The 27,981-nt window shown below is 40.3% G+C and overlaps 1 protein-coding gene across 1 annotated transcript; it reads left to right on the plus strand.

The window, feature by feature from the left end:
- On the plus strand, window positions 1–27,747 carry ccbe1 (collagen and calcium binding EGF domains 1). Its single transcript, XM_046375484.1, has 11 exons — window positions 1–517; window positions 622–702; window positions 18,752–18,804; window positions 19,072–19,206; window positions 19,959–20,096; window positions 20,962–21,068; window positions 22,471–22,579; window positions 23,181–23,320; window positions 24,781–24,816; window positions 26,738–26,773; window positions 27,233–27,747. Exons 1-11 carry the CDS (start codon window positions 414–416, stop codon window positions 27,506–27,508), a joined length of 1,215 nt encoding a protein of 404 aa, XP_046231440.1. The 5' UTR covers window positions 1–413; the 3' UTR covers window positions 27,509–27,747.
- The last annotated feature ends 234 nt before the right edge of the window (window positions 27,748–27,981 follow it).

A 27,981-nucleotide genomic window follows, 5' to 3' on the forward strand; every position in this document is an offset into this window, starting at 1 on the left:
CGCTCTTGTACGCGTGTGTGTGTGTGTGTGTGTATGATGGGACACAGCGGTGTCTGGTCGTGTCGGTATACAAAGTTTACACTGCAGAGAAAGCGTTAAACGAAACATGTGTTCAGGTGTCAGGGAAGTCGAGACATATCTGACTATGAAAAAGTAAAAGAAAACCAAGCAGACCAGCTCACTCGGTTTCTTGACGTGACCTGCCAAAGGTGCAGAGGAGGGAAAGTTGAGATCTCCTCTGCTGTGACACCACTTCTTCATTCACGTGAAGCTGCTCACATGCACGGGGTGAGTGGGAGGGTCTGTGGCTGTGCTGCTGCACAACTTAACGCCCTGAAGTTGTGGCCGTTAGGAAGTCATCGTTACAAGTGTGGATTACTTGACAGCACCCGGCTGACCGGACCGGTGGTGAGATGATCCTAAAGCCCAACAGCAGTCCTCTCCTGCTCACCATCAGCTGCATGTGCTTCTCAGGAGGCTTGCTGTGGTCCTACCAAGAGGAGGATGCCAGTGACGGGTAACTTGTAGGACACGTTAAATGACACGAGGACCACTTGTATGTATGGAATGAGAGAGAGAGAGAGAAAAGCTTACTTTGCCCCAAAATGTTGTCTTTCACAGTGGAGAATGCTCTGAAAATAACATTTCCACAACAAAGTACCCCTGCGTGAAGTCGACTGGAGAAGTTACGACGTGTTACAGGTACAGTGGAGTGAAAGCACTTGATTGGATGCTGTTCAGATTGTGTTGTCGTGCGACTGAAAATGATTACAACACAATGAAATTATGGCAGTGCAGTCCAGTGTGTTTTGTGCCAATGAAAGTGACTGCAAAATGATGTAAAATCGGATTCACTATTCGGAGCACTAAAGCGGTTTAAATGGTGCATGGTTGAAATGTCAATGAAATGGAAAACAGTTTTACTTTGTATGACGCTGTTCTGCTTTATGAAGCACCAAGTAAAAGATAAATCTAAATGACAATCACAAAATCTTATTGCCTGAGGCTGCTAATAGCTTTTAAAAACATTCAATAGGCTGTTAATTATCCTCCTGTGTTCTTCTCTATCGTGCATGTGATTTAATTATTGTTTTCAATGATTCTACTGCAATCAAATGTTGTAAAATGAGTTGTAAAATATCTGCTTCCCAGCCAAGACTACAGTTACAGACATCACAAAACCTCGTGAACCTTTAAAATTTATTAACATGTCAAATGTGTTGAAATGTTGGAATTTCTGGGGACCGATGGGCCAATTTGGATTTTCCTCATAATCATCATGTGTGAGCTTAAGGGATCATAGCAATCTAAATATCCACAAGGCTCCAGATTGGCCCGTTGTGTTCTGACACTGCCTTTAATTATGACAGTTCGCAGACACAGTGGACACAGCAGCGGCTCTCAGCAAAACTCCTGTCAGAAGCTACGGATTAAGCTGTTAGAACCTAATCCGTCTTCATTGCAAGGGGCCACCTCACAGACATAATGAAAACACTTGTAACTGCTGACTTCAAAGAGGTATTTTAGTCAAAAGTGCATTTAGATATTCATCCTGCTTTTCCTTTAAGGGCATTTCATTAATGTGCACGGTTTACACGTTAGGAAAATACACTTTACACCAGCAAAGTTTGACGACAGAAGAGATTCATGCTACTCTCCCCACGCTCCTCACGGTCATTCTTTAAGATGCACTTTTTTTAAAAAAAATGGACAGTTAATAAATGCTCAAACAGTATTTTGAATGTCATTTTCCTCTTTCATGATCATTGAGATGCAGGCAAATTACTCAGAGAATTAATTTTAAACATTTTATGTGATGATGATCTGGATTCGCGGCAGATTTATTTTATCTTTTTCTGGGAAAGCACATCGAGAACTAACAAAAAGCCAGGTTGTTGAATATCCTCCCTGAGAAATCCTCCAAATGTAGACTTTGTAAGGGTTCATCTCGGCATCACTTGACAAACTGCTGGCTGTGGTTCAAGCACACTGTGACATCCTGTTTGATCTTCAAATCTCAAACACATTCTTAACATAATTATGTTGGTTTATGGTTATTGGCTGCGGCCACAGTTGTTTCCCACAAAGTTTATTTAAAGAAGAAAAACTGTTTCAGCTAAGAGCCGAGATAATGCGTCCTGGGTGCGTTTCAGTTCACCTGCACAATGTGAGCTGATGACTAGCCCTCAGCCCTGTAATGGTTACTATTGAAGTTTTGTCGTCATGCCAAATATTAAGATTGATGATCTGAATTTGATAAGATGAATGTGGTTTTTGCATGCTGCATTTTTTTTCTCCAGACTGCAGTCATAGACCAGTACAGTTGTGCCTTGGCATGACTGAGATGGAGTTCAAAGGGAACCAAGTTGGCAGGATTCAGTTGCCAAAGGAAAACGTAGACTTATGGCATTCATTAGGAGTTCTGTAGACTGCGAGTGTCTCTGCACATCTCAGAACATTTTATTACTGTAATTAACATTTTTTAACACTGTCATAAGAGCTACTTGTGTAAAAGACTTCTACACATAGGTGCAAGTCACATGTCAACAATGTGTAGAAATGTAGAAGTTGGGCATCAGTTTGTGGATGTTTAAAATCTTACTGAAAAGTGTTATAAATGCAAACATCACCCTGGATTTTGTTTTTGACAGTAATTTGGAAAAATTGACAATGCTGTTGTTATCAGCTCAGAAAAGTCACAAACAGAGAATCACAGATATGAAAGTGGAGACGCATTGACGTATTTTGCTTTGCTTTTTAAATCAACCTTTTTGGAAATGTGCTTATTTGCCTTCCGGCCAGATGTTATATGAGAAGACTGATGCCAAGGGGCAGTTGCACAGCCAACAACCGAGACTCCAGGGAAGTCGCTGCTCTTAGTCACCGTAAACTTTTGTTTTTACATTTAAGTATTTGTACGGATTAAACACTTGAAGTATCACATGTTAATTATTGAGGGGATTTATTGAAGGGTCTGGCAGGTGGATGTTGTTACACTTGGACCAAGCCGGGCTCACTCTTGCCATGAGATGATCAGCTGCTGGCGTTAGCTTCTTATTTAACAGAGGATTGGGAGAGTAATGACCACCATTCCATCCACTTCTCATCAAGAAAGTAAAATAAGCGTATTTCTCAAAATGTCGAACATTTTGGAGGCCATGAGCCTTCTGTTGGGCCGAGGGGGCGGGATGAGGACCACATGAAGGAATTTGGAAAGAAGCCTCTTTTGGCCATGGCATTTTTGTGCACAGTTTAACGCTCATCTTTGCAGCATTTATCATGTTGTGAAACAGCACCAGGGGAGACAACAGAGACCCGGAGAGAAGTACCAGAGCCTCAGCTGACTCTGACCATATCTGTCTCACTGTCAGTTAACCCACATTTGTTTCTCTGGGTTGTTTCATGTGGAGATTGTCATATTTGAGTTCTCTTATTTGTGCTCAAAGGATTAGTGTCTCAGGATTCAGCATTTTCGGGTGTCAAAAATTTGCTTGGCTTATAATAAGATGTGAAAAAGTGTGCAGCGTTCTCGTTCCAGAAGTTGCACTTAATTTATGAATGCATGTGATTGCTCCATTAATGCTTTACTAAAAACCGAAGGAGGATTTGATTAAGCTGATAAGGTGTGAGCTGCTTGTTCCAATTTGGCACCTTCTTTAGTGTTAATTGTTCACCGCTGTGGTGTTTGGCAGTCACTAGTCACAAGTCATGCTAACCACCATCTTTATACTTTGTATTACTTTGTTTCCCAAAAGCACAGTTGATGCTGAAGACATAAACCAGTAGTTTTCTGTTTCCAGAGAATTTTCTTCATGTATCTTGTGTCACAATTACTGGTTTCACTCAGTAGTTATCCAGCTAAGTTCATAATCCTGCTTTTTGAGACTGACTCTCAGGGGGAGAAAAAGCAAATGTTTGAGCTTTCATGAAATTAGGCTGCGACAGAGGAAGTGACAGAGGAAAAAAGTGAAGGATTATGTACTAAAGACTCATTTTTTTCACGCTTAAAATTCTGTGGATGTTTAGACATTTTTCACCTGCTGAGATTACATATCTTTAGATGAGAACCAGATCCGATCTGTACACCATAATGGGATGGAGACGCATCCATAATCCTTGTTTAGAACTTTTCTTAGGTGACAAGAGGGTACATGAAACAGTGATTACACTGGCTTGATTTATTGTGTATACAATGTCGGCCTTACCTACCAAAGGAAATGCTTCTGTGGAAAAGAAGCAGAACACAGGCAGAGTGAGCCTTTCCACTCTACAGCTGCAACAGTTACACATAATTGATGTGTGGCATGTGTAATTGTTGCTTTGTTATTTTTCCAAATAATTCTGGTGGTACTGAGCATTTTGTAACCCCCACCCCCTCACCCTCACCCTCCCCTCCTCTGCTCTCTCCTCCTCCTCCTCCTCTGTTCTGGAGTTCAGGGGAAACTCTGCTTTACGCAGTAAGTAAGTAAGGAAACTGAGGATAACATTTCTTCAGCCCCCCCCCCCCCCTGTGAGACATGATAGCCATGATACTTCTCATGCACTTGGTCCATCCAAACAGCATTGTTTATGTGCTGTAAATGTCACCATCAATTCATGTCAGTGAAACGCAGTGGAATTTTGTTAGACTGTCTGTCTTACACATCTCATTTGCTTACTCCTTTCATGCGGGTATTCGAGCGGATCGAGCTGCCCAGAAGTCTGTCAGAAAGAGCCGGATAGATTTTCCATTGACTTCAAAATGAGTAATTGCTTTGTATTGTCAAATACAGTGAGGGCACTGCTCAGTTCCAGAGAAACGATCACTTCATTCTGATTTTTCAGTTGGGCTATAAAACTTTAAGTCTCTCTTGTTTCCTTAGTTCACAAGTCTGGTTTTCACATCAAATTTAAATATATTCTGCTCCTTGGAAAAGTTCTCTCAGTTGTTCCCTTTCCCATTTCAAATAGCTTACAACACGTGGGGGTTCTTTGTTGCCATATTGTGATCCCTCCAGTGATCACAACTCCATGAGGGGTGTATTATTGGATAACTTGGGGAATTCAGCAGGGCTCAGAATCTGGATACAAGTGGCATCTTTTTGGGAGAATTTTGGATTTGTGGAAAATTATGTAGCACAGGAACACATCCGTGATTGTTGAGTAGTTATTTAATAGTCTGATCTATTAGTTTAGCCTTTAAGTATATGGCAAACATAATTCTTTATTCAGTTTGTGCTCTTACTGACACTCTAGCCAAAACTGCACTTACTCTGATACGGTGTGTTTAGTCTCAGAGTGCAGTGATTATTGGATCATTGTGACTTCACATGAGGGAGTAGGAAAATATCATAGGAAATTTTAAAATGATTGCTATCAGTGTCAGACAATCTCCTTCAATGTGTTTTTATGACTTACAAAGCCCGTTATCATCCACTTCATGTACGCTACTGGATCTGCATCAGAGAACCAGTTAGTAGACTTTATAAAGGTACTTGTCAAGTCTTGCCTTCTTGTTTGTTACGGAAGAAAAGAGCAGTGACACAGTTCATGTCAAAGAGATTTTGGAAGATGGCATCAAAAAAAAAACAGCAGACCAATAGCATGGCTCTGTTCTGTTGTAAACAATGTTCTTGTGGTTTCCACTTAAAGGTTTCCATATTTGATTTATTGAAACCACACCTGGAATTTTTAGTTTTAAACTGCACGTTACTTTTTTTGGAGCATTCGGTTGCAGTGGAGCAGTTGAAAAGATAAAAATGCATGATGATAAAGGAAATAAGTTGACTCAGGAATAAGCATGGAATGAATCCAACCAGTTTCTCAAGAGCCCTTTGAGTGAAGTTTACCGGAATTAACCTCGGTAGATGTAGAATCAGATAAGAGTGCTGAAAATCATGCCAAACAAAAATACCTGAAATGATCTACAGTACCTCGCACTGTTTTCTACCATTTGAATTCTTTGCATTGAGCAATAACATGTAATGTATAACATTATGGTACACAAGCAATTCTATTTTTTTAAAAAAGGGGGAGGGTGATAAAACTTTGCTTTTTACAAGCTAAGTCTGTTAAATAACTGACACAATTATGTCAGACTGTGGTGTGATATCCCTCTATAAATCATAAACCCAATCTTTCAAATGATACATAACATTTCCTGTGAAAGAAAAGGCATTAACATCTGTTTTCTATCAATATTCACGAAGGGGATATGTGGCCTGTTAACTGAAGTAGACTGCTGTATTACAGAGATTGTGCTGTGGATTCAAGGAGTTGACATGAACATTTGGTGTTCCTGTTTAATGGCAGCTCCCACACTGATGGACATTAAAAGGATCAAAAGGCAAAGAGGACAAGGTCAGCAGCTGGATTAAGCTAATGATCCTAATCTGTCTGATTTAAGATGCTGTAAAAAATACAATAAAATAATAGCTAATAATAGTTATAATACCTTATAAGAGTTTTCTGATCCGGTGTTCTTTGTTGGAAGCATTTGTCTGTGCCTTCCTAAACTGTCAAAAATCCCTGTTGGAAAAATAAATCCTTCTTAAAATTTGACAGAGCTGTGGTTCCGGTTTGGTTTTGTTAAAGCACGAACTTGGTCAGACTTAGGGGAAGTCTGTTTGGGTTAAAATTATTCCTTCAATGAGGTTAGGTGATTTTCGTCATCGTCGTTGCAGTAATAACCACTTGTTCAAAGTGGTAGAATGGTTTGATGGTCAAAAGAAACCACTAGTGACTGTCTGTGGCAAAGTCCCATGTTTTGTTGACCCACTCAGACAAGAGTCATGATTACATCTACGTCAGGGATTTGTAATTTCATTGCAAACACATGTTGGTTTTGGAACACCTGCTGAAACAACTGGTACTCGCATTCCTCGTGAGGTCAGTGTCATTTTTCCAGCATATTTTGTTCTTAGTAGGACAGACAACAAATTGAAGCAATAGTACATTTTCTGTATTCACTGTAATGTATCTCTTAGCTCTCCCACCATTAATATTCCTATCAGAGGCTCTTCTCATGGGATGTTTGGTTTAGGTTTACCTCCTCATGAGACATGAGTGCTCTTTTTTTAATGTCACCATGTTTACTACAGGGAAAATTGCACCAGTTGGGTTATTGTGTGCATTACTGGAGTGTTTGGCGCTTTTGCATTTGATTCATTTACACATTTGATTGATTGTCAGCCTTTGTGCTCAAGTGCATTCCCCACTTCAGTGAAAACCCTGCACAGGTGGGATTATTTGCACCTGCATGTGCAGTTCTGAGCCTATAGACCTCATTTGAAATTGCTAATTTTTTTCCTTTTTAAGTTAAACTCCGTCAAGACAGCAACGAGATGCTTCAAACGTTATTAAATGTTATTCAGCTTTAATCCAGTGATTGTTAATAAATTAGGAATCCAAGTTGGTGCAGATTATGTTCTGTACTAATATCACAAAATGATCATCTGTCAGAGGAAAAACTTAACAGCACTAAAGTGCTTGGCATAAATTATTTTCCGGTCGTAAAAATGTTGCAGAACACCTCCAAAGTATTTCGCAATGCAAAATATACAGGACTTAGCAATATCATTCCTTTAAAATAGACCAAGAACTCCTTTCTATGTTCCTATTGAGCGGAGAATAGAAGCACTTAACAGAAGGAATGGATTGTTTTTGTACATTGACATTATTTATGATTATCACTTGCTTTTCTCAAATGCCTGTGCCCAGACACATCATTTATTAGTCACTTTTGTTTGATTTTCTGCCCAATAGAAATATTATTTATACTGATGTTAATAATTCATAGCACGTACGCCCTCGAGCCAGCCATTATTGTGTGTCACTTTAATGGTGTCGCACTTCACAACACATTTCGAATATTGTGATAGAAGTGGAGCCAGTTGGTCGTGAGTAATATCTACAGGTTCTGTCATTAATATGTCAGCGTGGTGCTGGAAGTTCTCACAGTCACTGCTGAACTGTGTTGTGAGTGGGAGGCAGAAGCAGGTTTTTCAAGTTTGATTTACATTTGTCATCCGTCTGTGCTCCCACTGAGGTGATACTTTACAATGCGTTTTAACAGCGTATCTTAAGTATTTTGGTTTAGATGAGATGTAAAAGAGCTGATTATCCACAGTCTTGTCAACAGTTCAGCCAAAGTGGTGATATACCCTATTAGGTAAAGAATGAATCCTGTTCCGTAAGCTGTTCCTCAGAGGAAGATACGATGGAGTGTAAGTTATCACAGTGAGAGCAGGGGAGGACATGTTAGTCTTGAGGAGCATTCCTTAGTGATGGATGTGGAGCACAAGCGACAGCAAACATCCTCTCTATCTCTCCTTTCTTGTGTCTTTTATGCTTTGCATTTCATAAGTTGAAGTGGTGTGAAATATACATACAGTAGGTGTTCACATCCCCCACCCTCAGCATTTCAAAGTGGTATTATTGCTGCCACTGCTCTTGCAGAAACCACTAGATTACATTATGTTTTCCCCAGAGTGGCAACCAGAGCATCTTTGTAGCAGCTTCCAGCAACACGGGGCAAAAGTGTGAGTTTCTTTATCCATTTAGCCTGTAATTGGAGACATGAAAGCAGATAGAAAGGGTTCCAGCAAGTGAAAGATTTGACCAGTTGGTGGCATTACAGGAGACGGCAGGGGGATCACCAAGGTCATTGGGATTCATCCTCTGAAGACCATGAATGTCTGTTCAAAAAACATGTGGCAGTCCATCCGGTAGTTGTTAAGATATTTCAGTCTAGACAAAAGCACACTGCCAAAATGTGAGCTGTAGAAGCAGGAATCCAGCACAATCCTTGTTGGTCACTAAGAGGCCCCAGAACACTTCATTTAATGCTCCCAAGTGGGATTGCTGATAAGCCTTTTCTATATCCTCAGTAAACGAACTGTATTGATTTCTGTCTCTCAGCAGTACCGGCTTGAAACCCCATTGTCAAGTGGCTTGAATGGATTTTGACTGATTAATTTAGAGCACTTTTTCATGGTACTTCATCCTGCATGTTGCTTGTTAATTCATCTGGAGCAGGAGACATGGTAGTCAACCTTACTTTGTCACATTTGAATGAAAGATAGTCCTTTTAAAGGAAAAAATCAGAAAGTACTGTTGATTTTATTTCACCTTTAAGGAAGCCTATGATACAGGGATCATCTGTCCTTAAAATCCTGTGTCTATACATAGTTTGGTGCTTCTTTTGTTGCATATTTTTCCACAATGTTGATGTAATGAGCTGTTAAACCTGTGAATAATAACAAAGGAATTACATGACTAATAATCTCTTCAAGAATCTTTTAACATTTCTCAGAAGTGGAAGTTGCATGCTTTCACAGTAACCCCGGTGTTTGAGGGGGATTGGTAATATCTGGCTTGTGTCCAGCAGAATGGTTTGAGTTAGAAACACATGGAAGGGCTGATGACGGTTTACTGTAACAGGCCACAGACGGGCATGCTCTGTATAATTTCCTGAAGTGTCAGTATCAGAGATATCACACACTCTTCTGCACTTGTCCACAGCTTTTTAAGTAAAAGTTTATATAAATGAAACTTTTAGTTTGTCAACTCAAAATGTAACATAAAAGCAAAAAGATTTCATTATGGATTATCTCACATTTTATAACATGTGGTCAGAGTCAAATCCGATTTGTTTGAGCCTCGTACACCGCTGAGGACATGCAACAAAGAGAGGCAGAGGCTCGGGCTCGGGCTCTTAGAGTCGAGTGGAAGTATTTTCACCCCGGCTGTCTGCCAAAGCTGAGGGAAGCTGAAATGCTTTTTCTGCAGTGAGTCTCATTGAAAAACTGACAGTGTTGTTGGATTATGTTGCGGATGCCAGCACAGCAGGAGTGCTGTATATGAGAGTGGCCGCTAACAGCACATGTAATATGGAGAGTGGTCCTTATTTCAAGTGACCCTTTTCAGCAGTACAAAAAGTAGCTGTTGTTCATTTGTATCATAGCAGTAATTCATTCCTTATATGGCTGCTTATAGGAGGGCAGACAGAAACACGTTTCCTGTTTCTGTTTTGGGCTGTTAATGTAGGGCGTCACTGTTGGACGCTTTCTCAACAGAACAGAATACAGATTGGGATGATTTTAATATTTCTGGAGCAGGAATGTGGTTGTGTTTAAAGGAAAAGTGTTGCATTTTGGGAAATACACATATTTGTTTTATTGGAGGAGGTGGAGGCTTTGTGTTTGGCTTAGCATAAAAACTAGAAACAGGGACAAACAGCTAACAGCTAGTCTGGCTCAGTCCAAAGGCTAAAAAAAATAAAAAAGAACATAAGTGTAACTTCTTTATAAGCATATTTTTGTACTTTAATGAAATGTAACATGTTTATTAGTGAGCTTTAGAGGTGCTGAGAGTTTTGTTTTCATGCTGAGATAGCTAACTGGCTCCTGGCTGTAGTTTCATAATGAATATTGAGATACTAATGTGGTATCAGTTTTCACATACTGGAACCTGCAGGAAGAATGCTCAAAATATTAAGCTATTATAGTTACCATGATGACAGACTTGTGTTACTAGCAGAAAGAGTTTGCTTTTAACTCATGACAATATTGTGTCGGTTGCCGACAGCATATTTGAATACTTTTTTTTTTTTTTTTAACCAGTTACCAGGCCTTTATTTTACTGCTTTGTCACAGGAGAGGAAATGATAACAAAAGGGCAAGAATTAAAAGCTGAGTTTTGAATTAGAGACATGAAATTGAGCGACACATTTGTACAATCTTCAAACCAGACCACTTGGGGCCGGGGGGTTATTGTATCAAAACGGTGTGACTGTCATGGACTGTGAACACTGATTTCAAACAGTCATTAACCAATAGGTTATGTTAATGTACCATGTCAGTCATCAAATGGGGCCCCATTATTTCTCTGGGTAGACACATTTATGCACTCGCCATGGATACCAATAGAAGCAACACTGCAGAGAGAAATTCATTTTAAATGGAAGAGAGAGGATTTTATTCAAGCAGTTATTTGTCATGTAAAAGTCCAACTAAAATTGTTTTCCAGAGGAAGTGATATGACCTGTCATTTCCCATTCCTCTGGGATGCAGTTTTCCCCTTTCAGTTGCTCTCTTTTGGCTTCCACTTTCTCCAAGTGACTCTTCAAATAGCAACTGGTGGAGAAAGCTGCATGTGAACTTTGTTGCTATGTGGTGTATGGTTAAAAGTAGTGAACAAAAATCACTTTTCCACGCTTATCAATACTTCTGTCTTCAGTCTGTAAATATTCTGCATGATGCCGTGTTAGCACTACACCAGATACTAATAAATATGAAACAACTTTTGTTTGTGTTGTAGAAGTATGGTGCCAGTAATAACAAGCCCATTCCACCCTTCTCTTCTAAATTTTAGTACTCGCATGAAGTTGTTGTTGGACCTCTCAGTCTCCAGATACGTCCCTTTAGTCTTCATACTGAGTTATACTGCTAAGTGGTTTGGGGTTATAATGCTGCAACGGGTGTCTGTAATGGCCTCCCTCCAACACACAGATATTAGCTTGTGGAAAAACATATAAATCTCCAACATCGTTTACCTTTTATGGCATCTCCAAACAACCGTCTGCAATTACATTATAATTAGAGACATTAATAGGACATAAGCTAGCATAGCCGAAGTAACAGCAACACATTTGGAGGAGGAATGTTAAGTGCATTAAGAATCATGACTAAATGTCTGCCAGTATAGAGAAAATTATGGTCTGCAACAATCCCCGATGTCTGTTTCCTTCCTTTCTGAGTGTAGTATTTTTAGCAGAAATGATGACCTTTCCAAAAATTTTTTTTTTCAGCCTGGAGGTTTGGAAAACACAAAGGTATTCAGGCATTTTGAAGACATACTCTCTGTATTTTTTCCTTTTTTTAATGTGTTCCTACAAACCTGTTCTCCTTCGGGGGTTGTTTTATGATGGGATACGTCACTAGCAGACCTAACTGTCACTCTTAATATACTGTAGTTTTGTCTAGATGTGGAATAGCTAATGTGTTACTTCACTTTATCTTCTGTTTATGTGACAACCAGTGTGTTCTTACAGAAGAAGGACACATTTTGACATGCTGAAGTTTTATTTGTAAATGACATAATGTGAATATTCAGAACAAATTTCCAAACCAGGAGGCCCTCCAAACTGCACTGTGGTGACCCTAAAGCTGCAGAGAGGCAGTCTGAAGACTGCAGGCATTATAAAGCACAACCACTGAAAGAAAACTCTTAAGATATTCCCGGATTAAATCATGTTATCCCAACTAGAACAACATCAGCAATTGTTGAATTTCCAGAGTTATATTGTATATAGCTGGTCATAAACCTGCGAAAAATTCCTTTCGAGTTCCCAGAGCTCACGTTTACATTTTCTAATGTCTCATTTTGTCAGACCAAAAGTACAAAGGATCAGTCAATTATCAGAATAGATGCAAATTATTTTTCTCCTTCCTGTAGTTTAGTGACCATGGTTTGCAGATGAGTATGTATCCGAGCATATATGCAACAGCATCAGGAGCTACTAAACTGTATCTTTGCCATAAAAATGGAAACCAGGGTCAAACATTATAGTACATGTGTTGACTGATCTCTGGCTCGAAGAAGAGGAAAGAATTCCTTTTACTTGGGCAGAGATAGAATCCAATAAATTTAGTTTTTTCCCCTCATCTCTCCCTTTCTCTCTTTCCCTTATCCTTCCTTAAAGTACAGATATTTATTCATATTCATCGAACAACCAGCTTTAACAATTGACTGACACTTACATTTGAGTGTGAGGGCGCTGGTGGCTGCAAATGTCAACATCGTTGAGCTGCTTAGAGAAAACTGCAAGGACAACAGGGTCGTTCCAAGCAAAGAGAAATGTCAAACAGAAAACACATATGTCTCACAGGTCTGTTATTTATATTCACAATACCTGTGAGCATCCTGGGAGTCGCTGTCCCTTTGTTGTCCTGTTTTCCTGACCATTGACTCACTTGTTTTTGTTTTTGGGATTTGATCTCTCATCTTTGAGTTTCTTCAGGACAGGACGTGCCTTGGACATACTTTAATCAATTTCAGATAACTAAAAATGGCCACTGAGAACTACGATTAAAGTGTTTTGACAGCAGGGTGAGTTGTGATATATGTACGGCAACATATGAAGTTAGCGCTCAAAAATGTGAGTCCACAAAAGACGATAACAAATGATCCTGCCATGCGGAGTGAATGGAGCCTTGACGCCTGCTAGAGGAGAGTGCAGAAGTCTGCAGCATATCTGCCGAATACTTGAAAAGATGAACAGTTGTGTTGTGGATTATTATACAGTCCAGAATGCTAGTGCTGGGGTTTTGGATGTGAAACTAGCAGCCAAAAAGAGAGCGAGAATTCAATGAGTCAAGTACATCTGGATGAGCTGGAGGGAACTGCTGCAGTTTAGAGAGAGAACGTGAAGTGAAAAAGAATTTGGACACAGGTACTGTTGATGAGGAAAGATCTGATGAACAGATGGTTTGTGTAAACACTCCTTGACCTTGGTGTTGTCGATGATGACATCTTGTGGAGGATATAACTTTACTGGGGGGGTGGGGTTAGCTTCTGGCCAGATCAAGTCTAAGGTGACGGGCAGATACTAATGACTTTGATGTAACAAATATTGGATGAAAAGAAGCTGATAACAAAAGATGAGACATTAAAGCCAAAGAGTGATGTTGAGGGAGAAGAAAAAGAAGAAGGAGCAAAGTGTGAGCTGTAGAGGACTCTTGAGGACAAACTGAAGAGTGTTGTTTCAGTCAAATAATCAGAGTCTGCAGCCACTGATTATGGCATATGGATTTTCAAGAGGTTCTCTGGGGTTATGGTAGTTAGAGCAAGAAGGTTATCGGCAACTTGGACAGCAACACCTTGTTTTAGTTGTGTACTGGTCTTTAGTGGCTGCATATGTCTGTTTCCCATAGATGCTATTTTTTTGTTTCATACTAGGAACAAGTAAGATTGAAGCTTTGAATGATTTTATGGTTTTCAGAGCTAAATGGTGTGCTAATGGCACAAAGTAGATCATTGATACCTCACGCTGATAGGTCAAAAAAAGATTAAGGGCGGTCATTATATTATCAGAATTATTGAATCAGTGTTTCTTTTATGCATGAGCAGGCTGATTAGTGTGAGCGCAGAAGGCATGTCCTCCACTTTAACAAACATCTTCGCTTGAGTGGAATGCAGACTTGTTATTGTATATCACTGGCAGCAATGCTAGACAAATAAACATCCACCAAGCAGACTGCATGTGTTGTCTCACAGCTGTGTGCGTATTTGTGTGCGATACCCTTTTAGTTTTGCAATTGTTTCCCCTGTTGGAGAGAACAGGATTGTGATGGAGGGTGGAGGCTCTCGTGTGAAGCTGCACATGTATGTGATCCTCCATGCACATTTTTCCATTTATTGTTTTGGGTTTTTTTTTATTTTTTACTTTGACAGACTCACACTGTTGTTTGCTCCCACTTCAGTTCATGCGTCGGTGTGAATTCGTGTGTATCATCACCTTTAAGACAAAGCCAGGCAAGGCTGGTCCACCATGTTGGTTCAGGGGAGGTCTGCTGCTTAGAAGGTAATTAGAGTGCTTATGGTTCACCCCGGGTAACTGAGGTCAGACTAATCTATGTCTAGATTCCAGGGGCGCCCTTGTAAAATGATATGGATCACTGCCAAAATGAAATAACCTTTAGGTGGGAAAAGGCACAGGTGACAAAACAATCCGTGATGTCCTGCTCATTCTGAACAAGTGCAGGACTCCGATGTAGTGTGTCTCAGGTTAAATATCAATCACCGAGCTGGTACTTTGTGTGTGTGAGACTCTGTGACTCTGCAAACTGTGCTCATGGATATTCATGCAGAAAAGTGTCATGAATGTGTTTGGAATATCTTTTCCCTTCTTGTTCTCGCATTCATGAATAAGAATGAAAACCACATGTGTTTTGAATTTGTTTGCAAATCTGCCTTAAGAACAGACACAACTAAAAGCTTGCACAGGATTGTATTCTTTGCCGTTGCTTACGGAAGGTGCTAAACGCGCTGTGCGTCATCCCTCAGCGCGTTCTCGTTTAGTGTGCTGAATATTACGAAGGGCATCAACTTTTAATTACCCGTTCTTCATACTTACAGTAGTTAAAACAACAAAGACACATTCCTGTCCTGCTCTTTGACTGTGCCTTCGTGTGTCACTGTGGAGAGTGATTTAAATCTGAGCTCTTCCTGCTGTTCAAATAGTTTGAGAGGAGCTCAGGTGGACTGTTAAACAGCTTTTTTTGAGAGCCGCTGGCCAGATATTGACTCAGACAGTTGCTTAAATATAGACAGAGCTGTTTGGAAAAAATTATATCCTTCTCGGTTTAAGCGTTAGCATGCTGTGCTTCTAGCAGAGCCTGGACTGCATTTATAGAAAGAAGGACTTTCTAAAGAGTTAACTTGGCCCTCATCATGGGAAAGCATCATGATTTTATCCCAAGCGACTTAAACACTTATTATTCTGGAAAGGTGCATTTGGACTGCAAACACTAATTGTGGCCTTAATTATTGCTACAACATGTCATTTGACAAAAATCTCTTTAAAACAGGCAACGACTCTTACTGTACTGCCTGAACAGTCTTATGTGACAACAACACTTTCAACCAAGCAGTAAAAAACAAATGTCAAACATTGAGAGTTTTAACTGTCAGATTTTTGGTACATGGAGAACTCCACGTAGAGCTCATAATTATACTTCCAGCGTAGCTTTAGATGTGGGGGTATGATGATAATGTTATTTTCATGTGTCAGCAGTTTATCTCTTCAGAACCTCCATATCAAAGACTTGACAGATTTTCCACTCCCCAGGCCTTAAATCACGCATTCGGTTTGAGCTTATTTTATCGCTTTAGTCCATTGACCTCCGGCTTCGTATCTGTCAGCCAGAGTCGTGTGCTTGGCGTGTTGTTTTAACTTGTAGACAGGTCATATCATTACCATCTCAGTTCTGGGTGTCTACGTCTCCTGGTCTGCCTGTTTTCACGCCCATGTGTCAAAATTAAAAAATAAGGTTATCAGAGGGACAACAGAAGAAATCAACAATTTTAAATTAAATCAGTTTATTTAAATGGAAAATGGCAGATAAAACAATAATTGTGTTTTAAAAGTGCTTTAATCTGCAAAGTAACCAAATATCCCTTAGAATTCAGACTTGTTTATACAATGATACAATGAGAGAAAGAAAGAATATTATAGGGCTCATAAGCATTTCTCTGAATAATTTAATAAAGACACAGCTGAACTTCAGCACAGATCCAGATGGATCCAGTTTTCCATGGGATGCTGTCGCCTCTTTCATGATCTTCTGGAGTCAGACATAGATGTTTGTTTTCTCATGGATGTTCAGCTAACCGTGGTTATTTTGCTAAGCTGGTTATTTGGTATAAGCGCCTTCTGTCCTCATGGGCTTGTTGTTGTGACATGAAGTATTGGGTCACACAGGAAACTGTCCTCAGATCAGCTCTCTCAGGGTATCCTCTCACCCGCACACACCACAATGTATGTTGAAATGTGATTAACTCACACAAATTGAAGGACAGACATGGAAACAACTTCTACAGTTTGACATTCACTCATTTTATCACATTGTCTTTGCCTAAATAAGGGCTAACCGTAACTAGCAAACCGCCATGAAACACAGCAAACGCATTAAACCTCACATAAATAATTGAGATGAGATTGTTCCACGTTAATAATCTTTAGCATCATGTGCAGTGAGGAAGTCTCTTATGGGTCTTTAGATTGTAAATATTTTGTTGTGTGGGTGATTTTTATATTCTGTACCCATGAAAATGACTGTAAAAGCAGTCAACTGTAGACAGTAGACCCATTAGATTGCACTGGTGAAGAGTCAGCAATTTACTTTGTTTTAGCAGGATCGTATTTTTGTGACGTTGATGGAAAAAAGTGTGACCTTTTTTAGAAGATGGATCATTGGATTCTTAAATAGAAGTGGAAGTAGCAGAAGGAAAATCTTAAGAAGTAAGATTCATTCTGTTCCAGGTCTGTAATAGACCAATCTATCAGAAATCATCTATCATCATCATCATCTGCCATCCATCATTTCAACTGTCTTCAGATTACATAGTCTGCTTTGCTTCCTTTTTCGCATCATTTCCTCAAATGATTTCCTTGTGCATCTCTTCGTTTCGTCTGTAGCGTGGGGTTAGGAGCTGGAATTCAGTTTTAAGCCACACTGCAGTGGCCGTGATGTGGTTTTATACTGAAACATCTCAGCAGCAATTGGATGGATAGCTATGAAATTTTGCAGAGATTCATGGTCCCCCAGAGGCTGAATCCTACTACTGGAACCACCATGAGGTTCATATTTGTGGATCTGAGCAAAATGTCTTGATGTTTGGATGAATTGCCATTAAAGTTGGTAGACGCATTCATGTTCGCCTCAGGTAACTTTAGTGATCCCACAGCTTTTCATCTAGTGTCATCATCAGGCCAAATTTTCAGTTTGGTTTATGACCAGATAGCTGCAAAGCTAATGACAAACACGTCAGCCTCATGATTTGTTTAGCACTAATTAGCAAACGTTAGCACAATTACACACCTAACCAAGACAGTGAACATTATAAGTGCTAAACATCAGCATGTTAATATTATCATAAGAACACATAGCTGCTGGCACAGATGTAGATGCAGATGTTTAACCTGGCTGATCATCAATCAAATCAATACATCAGCTGCATTAGTTGTGTTTGAATGTTGGTGAGAAAAAAAGGGAGAGCTTTCATTATATGAACATACCAGACAGGCACAGCGGATTGCCCCTATCATCATAGCTCCTGAATGAAAGCTGTAGAGCATTACGGGGTCATCTTTTTTCAGTACCGCTACCAAAGTGAGTGTGTGTGCGCTATATTGCCATGACTTCATGATGTAATTGGATTTTTTATCGCCTCCCGTTTGAAAGTCACACCTGGTCGCTCTTTTACTGAGAGCAGAGCGCGAGCAAGGAGCGAATTTGTACCTCGTGATGATGTGAGTCGTGCTGATAAAAAAAAAATTTATATATATATTGCAACAATATGTTAGCATGGAGATGATACGACTAAAACTTAACACAGATGAGGGGAAGAAATGATGCAACACTGGAGATGTTAAAGGAAAGCTCATTAGTTTCATCACGTTGTTTTTCCCGCTCACCCACAAACACAGATGTAAACCATTTGGATGAAGAGTGATTTCTTTTACCATGATGAAAATAGAGGCATAAAATCAGTGCAGGTGTTTAAATGGAAAATGTAACAAATTAAAAGAAGAGTGAAGTTCCAGTATTCAGGTCAAATAGATTCAAAAGGGATATTTTTAATGTGAAGTGAGAACCATACAGTTAGCACATTCAGTCAGCCTGATGGTTTAGGTTTTAACTTTAATTCAGAGGAGCGTCATCAGACATGAATTAACACGCAACACCAGACACAGCGATGAGACCTGCAGACAGCAGTCAGTGTGTGTGTGTGTGTGTGTGTGTGTGTGTGTGGCTGTGTGTGTGTGTGTGTGTGTGGGTGTGTGTAGTCTGGCCACATTAATCCTCATAAAGATGTTTCCCACATTAACAAGCAAAATTGTAAAAGCAGACCAAATCACTGGGTCATGATGAATCCTGCAGATCCTTTAATGTTACATGTCAGACATTATGCATGTTGTATGGAAATATGGGACCGATTATGTGATTGTTTGAGTGTTTTGGATTCATGTCCATTTGATACTTTGCAGAAAGAAGTGCTGCAAGGGCTTCAAGTTTGTACTGGGCCAGTGCATTCCTGAAGGTAGGTAAAACCGTCTGGACGTCTTGTCTTTCGTGTTTGTGATTATTTTGGATTTCTCTCCCATCGTCCCCCATAAGGTCTTCAGTTACTAAACATGCCTCACTTTATTTTCTCGTGTTTTAACCTGACTGAAAGTCCAACAACCCATGACAGACATGTTCCCTGAAGTTTTGATTTGGAATAAAAAGACACTGTAGATGGATATGAGATTCCCTCTTGTGTTGTCTTGTGTTCACAACGATGAAAATGCCTCATTCATTCCTGTAGATTATGATGTGTGTACCGGCGCCCCCTGTGAGCAACAGTGCACAGACCATTTTGGCCGAGTGGTGTGCACCTGTTACCCCGGCTACCGCTACGACCGTGAGCGCCACAGAAACCGAGAGAAGCCCTACTGTCTGGGTAACACCTCGTACAACATCAAGTCATTATATTTAGAAATGAGGAGATGCTTTACATTCTCAGATTTGCCGCAGGTGAAAGTGCTAAAAGTCATCACTGTCACTTGTACCAGGATGTGGTTTGCCCTCTCCTGTATCTAAAATGTCTTGGTCTGGTGAAAGGTGAGCTTGGCATAAAGCCTTTAAGTCTGGCTTCGTTCAGATGGAATGAACCACAGCAGAATATAAGATTAGACTGGCCTGATGTCTTTTGTTTGTTTTGATGTATTTCTTGAGTCTCCCATACTTCAGTACACCAGTACGTGTAATTAAATGTGACTGTGAATCATTTTCTGTTTAATTTAGCTTCCAATCCACGCTCATAATTCATTGTTTGTTTGATGTCTGTTTTATATTATCTTTCCTTTTTATCCTTGTTCTTTTTGTCCTTGCTCTCTGTAATCTAAATTGAATCACCCCATATTTAGAGAGCATTAATATCAAAATGTATTATATTTGTATATATCACATTGTCAGTTATATATATGGAAGATGCAGTGAATCTTTTTGGCAAAGGCTACAGCTCATACAATCTATAATTAATAGTTTATGCCAAGATGGTGTCAACTGCAGGCTGCTATTTCTGATTGAAATAGTTTTCCTGTATCGTTATACATCGTATCATTATATCATTATATCAGTTATTTTAATGGACACTGTCGTTTTGACGTTGACATTTTCTCGCTGTCCCTTCTCTGTCACTGCAACATACAGACATTGACGAATGTGCAGATAAAAACATGAGCGTCTGCTCTCAGATCTGCGTTAATTCTGTGGGGAGCTACAGGTGTGAGTGTGAGAAAGGCTATTTCCTGGAAGATGATGGGAAAACATGCACCAAGGGAGAGAGAGGTGAGAATAGCGTTTTTACTCAGACATTTTCTCTTTATTCAAGGGCACATCTGACAGTGATGTGGGGCTGACCACACGTTGTTATTTGGTGTGTGTGAGACAGAATGAGTTGGGGTTACTGCAGACATAGGCAGCTGGTAGCCATTACACATCCCAGCTCCTTGTGCATGTCAGAACAGTTCTGTCTCTCAAACGTACCGCTGGCCTCCGTGACTCCTGGTCTTGTCTGATTTGCTGGATGCGTCTGAGGGAAACATCACAAATGGTTCGGATAACAAAGTCCTCCTTTTTTTGCCCGAGATTCAGTTGCCAGTGATGCGATCAGGAGCTGTAGATTTGCTACTTCCTCCCATGAGTTTATCATCCATTACCTACTAGAACATTTCAGGAGAAGCTGGAGAGTGAGAAACTGTGGTGCATATGGTCACGCTCCTGCCTTATGTCCTCCTGGTTTGTAACACAGTGAGGAAAATAGCGTCCAGACACTTTCACTCATCCATAAAATATATGCATTCGCAAAGTAGGGCGCATTTTACGGCAGGCCAGAGACAAAAACAGGAGACCAAGTGAGCTCTGGGCTTTTCATGTTGTTTTTTTTCTTTCTTTTGTTCTTGGATTGCGTTACTTTTTTCCTTAACCTAAAATATTTACTGGGGTTTATGAATGAGTGGTTAGTGATGGAGGGAAAACCGTTTCCACTGTTCAAATTGATCAAATAGTTGAAGGTATAACTGCCCTGAGTCAGCATTCAGACATTCTGCTCTTGTCTCTGACACATTTACTAGACCACCTCCCTGTCAAAGTCAAGGATTTTTAGTGACCCACAACACGGGGGTCTCACTCAGAAACATTTTTTCCCAAACAGTGCATCTCTTTGAGAAGTCTGACAACGTGATGAATGCTGGAACTTGCTCAGCGACGTGTGACGATTTCCTCCAGATCAAGATGTCTGTCCTGCAGCTGAAACAGAAGGTCAGACTCAGTCACGTCCTACGTATCCTCCTTTGTCCTACAAAGTTAACGCTGAATTTGTACGATTTGCCTGCAACACTACACTATTTCTTCAACCTAAATCATAATCCTTTTAATACTGGTGCTTTTTCTAGTGTGGTTAACCGCAGAAATACCCCAGTGAGCATTAAACGCACCTTCTTGATTGAGCTGGATGTAAATATCTGCTATGTTTCTTTACCTAAAGATCTCGCTTCATCTCCGAGGAGGAGTACATACCTGACTGTATTTCAGAAACAACAGCAGGTTGTTGCTCTCTTGAGATTTACTGTAGCACTTTATTTTCTAATTTTAAAAAAATGTCTGAAAAAAACTTCCTTTACTGTAGTTGCTAGATTTCCTCCCTAAGTGGGAGTTGTTGGGTAATTTGTGTGAAACCTAACAGTGGGGTTACTTTTCCCTCTGTGTAATCACAGGCGTCTGAACTGATCTGAGCACGAGTCTGTCAACAGTGGCACTCAACACCCCTGACTGTAACACATTATATATTGCTTCCAGCTGTGTGGTCCAGGTGCTCCTGCAGCTCTACTCCATATAACTCTTTTTTTAATGTTAATATATTAAGAAAACAAAATGAAAATACTACATGTGGTCACTGTATACTATTGCAGTATAAGAGGAAGTGTATTCTCATTCATTCAGATCATGAGAAGGGAGGGGATCACACTGTGGTTCAAATACCTGTGGCCTGATGCCACAGGCTACAGTCTTGCTTTATGCTCACTGATCTCCAGGTGAACTATGACCTAGCGTGTGTGTGTCCGTGTGTGTGTGGACATGTGCTTCTACGTCTGAGTGCATGAATTCTGATTTGTAGGGCCTTGCAGCACAGCAAGGTCTTTGACGGGTTTCCCTGTGGGATTGCCAGATCCACATGATATTGCACAGAGATCAAAGCTAAGTTTCTCAAGGATGCCACTTAGCATCCAGAGCAGGAACTCTCCTGGTCTTACTGAATAATGCAGAGGGGTTGCCTGGCCTTCCATCTGTCTGGGTTGCAGCTTGCAGCAGTGTGCAGATGGGAGATCAGCTTTCATCTTATGTGGGGTATGCTTTTTTAATGTAATTCTAGATGAACGTGGACCCTCGGTGTGTCATGTTTCTATCCTGATCGGCAGTGTGGAACTTTATAAATCACTGGATGTAAAACCATTTTAGGGATGTCAACCAAATGATGAATATGTGCAGCTAAGCATTCGGATGTTTGACATCACCTCCATATGAAGAAAAACTTTAATCCCGTGAGAGAACGTGTGTTTTTGTTGGCCATGTGCTTGATTTGATAAATCATTCATTCAGTTGTTGTAGTCGCCCTCTCATTGACCTGTTCATATAGTCATCATTTTCTGCATCCTAATTCAAGATGGCCATGCTGTCAAACAGTGCTGACGTCCCTGAGCAGACAACCAGTGAGAAAATCGTGACGTCGCCCATATTTTTACCAGGGCCTCCAGGTCTCCCTGGTCCTTCAGGTAAAACGCTTCAAGCTAAAAATAACAAAACAGTGTCAGATTCTGCATAAGAAAACTGACCAGTATCCAGCAGGGATACTGTGAAGTGTACTGAAGGCAAAGTAAAGCTGAGGTTGATGGACACTCATTAGTTTTGCAGGTTTTTGGTCATAAACCAAAGTATTTGACAAATTAAAGCTTTGACCTGGTGATGGATCACAAAAGTTATTATCATTCATCAGAGGGAGACAAGAATAACAGATTTCATGGTAATCTGTCCATTAGTTGCCGAGACATTTCACTCAAAACCACAAATGTCAGCCTCACTGAGACGCTAGAGGAAAGTAAAAGTGGTTAGGATTCATGATCTGTGCCTGTGTATCCAAAAGACTGAAATATTTCACAGAAAACGTGAAAACTTGTTTGTGAGACCAGAGTTAACAGTCAGGAGTTTAAAGTTTCATGGCAACTATGGTTGATAAGACACTTCAGTCAGACTTCATCACAAGAGCCATGCTGCCAGCACGAGTAATAAGTATTTTAATCCAACATGCAAAATCGTCATTTTTCCTGTGCCTGAGCCTTGTCTCTACTCCACTAATATTAGTCTTGATTGTTTTAGGAGATCCAGGACCAGTGGGCCCTCCAGGGCCTACAGGACTGTTGGGGCCCCCTGGGCCTCCTGGTCCCAGAGGCTTGATGGGACCCATTGGACCCACACCAGACCTGTCCCACATTAAACGGGGCCCACGAGGACCCGTGGTCAGTTAATCTATACTTTTTTTCATAGTTTTATCATAATTATAAATAATTGTGTTTTATTCAAATCTGTCTGTAAAACTCAATGTTCACACAATGTTCATCCAAGCTAAAAAAAAAGTTACCTTTACTGCTTTTTATGTAGAGTTTGTCATATTTCTTGTATTTAATAGTGTAGGCCTCTGAATCAAGCAAGTGTGAATGTGTGTGTGTTCTGACTGTGACCTCCACTGCTTTGAGTAATACTTGGATACAGAACACCAGTCTCTTATGTCCATCTTTGCCTTCTGCTGGTTCAGTTCCACACTTCTGCTTTGTGTTACCCAGCAGCATCAGTTAATCTGGATGCAGTGAAATCTTGAAAGACTCTTTCTACTTTAGTACATGTAGCAGATGTTTGTGTGGAACTCACTCGCCAAAATTATTTAGATAATAACATAATCTTGCACTGTGAGACAGGCCCCAGGAGAGCTCTGATTGATGTGTTTAGGGAGCGACCAAGTGTCTCTTGAACTCATACATTTCAGACAGACACAAAAACCATCGCATCACACACACACTCTTAAAGAAACACACACTTTTGTAGAGTGAAAAAGAATGACTCGTGGTAATGGCAATAACAACAGAGAAGACTGAATCCATTTACGACTTGGGTTGTTTTCTTTGGCTCGCTGTGTCTTGGTGCGGCACTCAGCCTTGCCTGGAGTGTGAATCCTCCGTGTTCAAGTGTGGGATCCGAATCAAGAATGTGCAGGATGAGGCCATGGAGACATATTCCTAGCTTTTGAAGCTTTAGCACTGATGCAGTTTTGTTATTGATAAATCAGACCATCAACATTTGCAGTCAGTCATATCATAAGTTGCAGGATGCCAAACCAAGAAATCTGGAACACTGTTTTTACAGTAGAAATGCTCTTTTGCTTTGTGTGTTACATTTGGATGTGTGTTTTAATTCCCAACTCATTATATGCATGACCTGCTGATGCAATAATCAGTGCGCCTAATGGGACGATCTGACTCAAAGGGAGTTGTCCCGCTCTCCACTCATAGACCTGATTAGACTCATCACACAATTAAGAGGTTTGGCCACCCGTTCCCACGTGTTTGCATCAATGTTAGGTTTTCGGAGATAATAAATGGTATAGTGTGTGACTCACAGACTTCGAACAGATCTGGATATTGGCCTGACTCCCTGTACAATATCTTGACACTTCTTTAATGATCATTATCCCAGGAAAGAGATCAAAGCACTCAAAAATAGCCCGGGGGGGAGGCGCAAAGTTAATCTAGGATAATCATTGTTGGTGGAGGAGAAACTGAAGATGTCAGTTTTGAATTCAGCAAGATTTAAAATAGTAATTTTCTGTGAAACAGGCTTCCATCCAGTACGTTTGACTTGTATGAACGGAAAAAGTGTGCAAACACGACTGAAACAGAATGCAGTTATTTTTCTCGTTTAACAGGGTCCTCCGGGAGCACCTGGAAAAGATGGCTTAAAGGTGAGGTCAGATGCTAATCTTGTCCTACATATGCATTTATTTTGAAAACTACTTTTGCTACATGAGGCAGAAGGATCGTTCATCTCATCAGCAGGAGTATCAACTAGATTCTTTTGGCTCGTCTGCCAACACCATGTCTGTCAAATGGTGTTTCTCAATAGCTAAACTGTTACTCAACTTCACCAGATTTACACGGTGTGAAAACCACAAAGCAGGTGCCAGGATTCTCACAAATCCTCAAATGGAGTTTGTCCTTGCAAGTTGCTTCAGGTTGCGTGAGGAAAACTGGTGGGTCGGTCTGCAGTTCACACAATTTTAAAGCATTTTGGGATATTATTAGAAAGACCAAATGAGCTTCACAGAGTATTGTTTTTTGGAATTTGAATAGCTATGTATAGGTTCAAAGAATTGCCCCTCGTACAAGAGCATCCAGGTCTAAACTTGGACAAATTTTTTGGTTGCTTAGTAGGCTTTGAGAGCCTGAGTCAGAAAGGAGCTGAGGCCAACAGCTGGTCTGTACAAGTGACAACACAGCAATGTCTTCCTGACCAGTGTGAACACTCTGGATACCTCTGGGCTATTTCGGTTGTCTGGAATATCACATGGATTTTGTGAACGGTGCCTTTGGATTGTCAGTAACCATCTTTCAAAAGGATAAGTGGAATTTTTTTTCTCTTTGCTTTGGCTCCCTGGGAAGCCTAAGGCAAAGTGTTAAAAAAAGAGGCTCCCTCAGACGGTTAAGCCTCAGATTAAGGAGCCACAATGCAGATTTCATCCCGGTTACAGTGAGATTTGTATTTGCATTTTTCGCATTTTTTTTCGTATTAAAACAGATTTAGTCAAGCACCCGCTCCCATTGTTTTTAATATTCCTGAAAAGAAAATCAAAGAGTGGCTAAGGTCAGAAAAATACAGTGGAATGTTTGCTGTTTGCAGATGATGTTGTCTTGGCCTTCATGATGTTGTTTTGGCTACAGTCCTCTCTTATTCAGATGAGGAGGATACGCCGACCCCAAATGGAGAAGTTTAGCTGTTATTTTCAATCATCTCTGTCTTAGAGCAGCTGCTGGAGGTCGTTCATTTGGCTCATATATATATATTATTTAAAAAAAAAATCCCATTCAATAGATTTGTGACCTGTTGCTGGTAGTTCACAGGATTATTGTGTTTTTGGTCTATAATAGCCAGTCATCCATGTCACACTAATTAAGAGGTTTAAGTGCGAGGTATGAAAGCTGAAGAGGTTCAGGTATTGTACTGGTTCTCGAATCTTGTTATGCTCTGTTTGCATGGCTTGTGGATCACGTATGGAACAACTTAGGTGCATCTGCTTTATTGACATAATACCTTGGTATTCTTTCAATACAGCTGTGGTGTTTATGTGGATAGATTGGGGGGTGATCATAATCTGTCTCTCTGAGTAACAAATCCAAACCATCTGCCAAAACACTTCCAGCCCCCGGCGTGACCCTGAGACTGGCTAACAACCGGGTCAGTGTGCTTGTGTGCTACCGCAGGTCAACAGGCTACCAGCACTGCACAGTCAGGCTACATGTACATATGTTTACTACCTTTCTCATGTCAGTGTGTTACCAAAGCAAGCGCAGGGATTCAGTTAGCTAGGCTTAGCATAAAGCCGGGATTGATTGTAAGTTGTGTCAAGTCTCAGCTGACTTGAGGCAGGAAAGCAAAACATCAAACTATTCCTTGAACTGGCTAAGACAAGAAGATGAAATCTAGTCTGACTTTAATACATGTTTCTTTAAAATGACATGCTTGATCTTTGTGGTTACTCTCATCCTGATCTCAGTTTTTTTCCCTTCATCTTGCTCTTCAAAACTAGAATAATATGAATTCTTCTCATGCTTTTTTTCCCTCCCACTGTAATTTTTCTAAGCTAAATATTTGTTTTGTTTCCCCAGGGAGATAGAGGAGCTCCTGGGCCCGTTGGACCACCAGTAAGATCCTGGCCATCTGTATTGATGCCACACTATTGTAACTTGTTACCACTATCAAAGACAGTTAAACTAAAGCATGACTGAAAAACAGACCACTGTGGACATTAAATGACACAGCTAATGATACTGTCAAGCCAAAAGTAAATAGTATCCAGGACGGTATAAGCATTATCCCCTTACATAAACACTAATGATGCTAACATTAACAGATCATGAGTTAAAGCTCAGAAGCCAGTGCACAGTCCTAAACAGTCCATCGATCAGCTGGATTTCTGCAAAGATAATATTCTCTGTGGCTTCTGACTAAATAAAACGGCACAGAAATAATTTAATCTGTCAAATAATTGCAGTGTTTCATTTAAAAGGACAGTAACTTTGAACATATGTCCACAAATAATTGCTAAGATAATAAACGAAATATTTGTAAAATATTTTTTCGATGAACTCGACTCCCCCCAGGGTCCTCCAGGCTCTTTTGATTTCTTGCTCCTGCTGATGGCAGACATCCGTAACGACATCGCTGACCTGCAGAGCAAGGTGTATGGCCGACCAATGCCCTCTCCAGGGGAGGACTTTTCTGCAGTCCCTGACAGCTGGAGAGAAAACCAGGACAGTCTGGACACAGGCTCTGGTGAAGACTACAAGGGACCTCCACCTCGAACGGGCGGAGGTTCCAAGAGGAACAGGAAGAGAAAACCGGCGCCAGAGAGAACAGACTTTGACTGGAATATTTAAAGAGGGGTGGGTTTAAATACATAGGTGTAAATATTTAAGTGCTTTGCTTTTTTATTTAACTGTTTTTTAACAGAATGTACTGTATGCCTTTTTATCCCAGATGTTTATTTTTGTATGGTATATGAGATTATGTGTGACTATTTTTTAACAAAGTGAGTAGACTGTGCCAACGCATGTTTTTTTAATCTATTCAGAAACATAATGGTTCCTTCACAGCACATTAAACAAGTCTCTCATGATCGCAGTTTTTACCTCATTACTCTGTGACAATGTATTATTCTGTTTCACACGAATTGTAGAAGAAATGAGCCGTGCAATACCCAAAAGATGAATAGGCTGAAACAACCAGGCATAAAGTCACCAGAGGGATTAAAACAACACAAATACGAGTAATGACAATTACAAAAAATGGAGACGAATATTTCGCATTGCCGCTTGAAATTTTTTTATTTTCTAATTCATAATCAAGGTGA

The sequence above is a fragment of the Scatophagus argus genome, chromosome 20 (assembly GCF_020382885.2).
Source record: "Scatophagus argus isolate fScaArg1 chromosome 20, fScaArg1.pri, whole genome shotgun sequence".
Classification (NCBI taxonomy): Eukaryota; Metazoa; Chordata; class Actinopteri; family Scatophagidae; genus Scatophagus; species Scatophagus argus.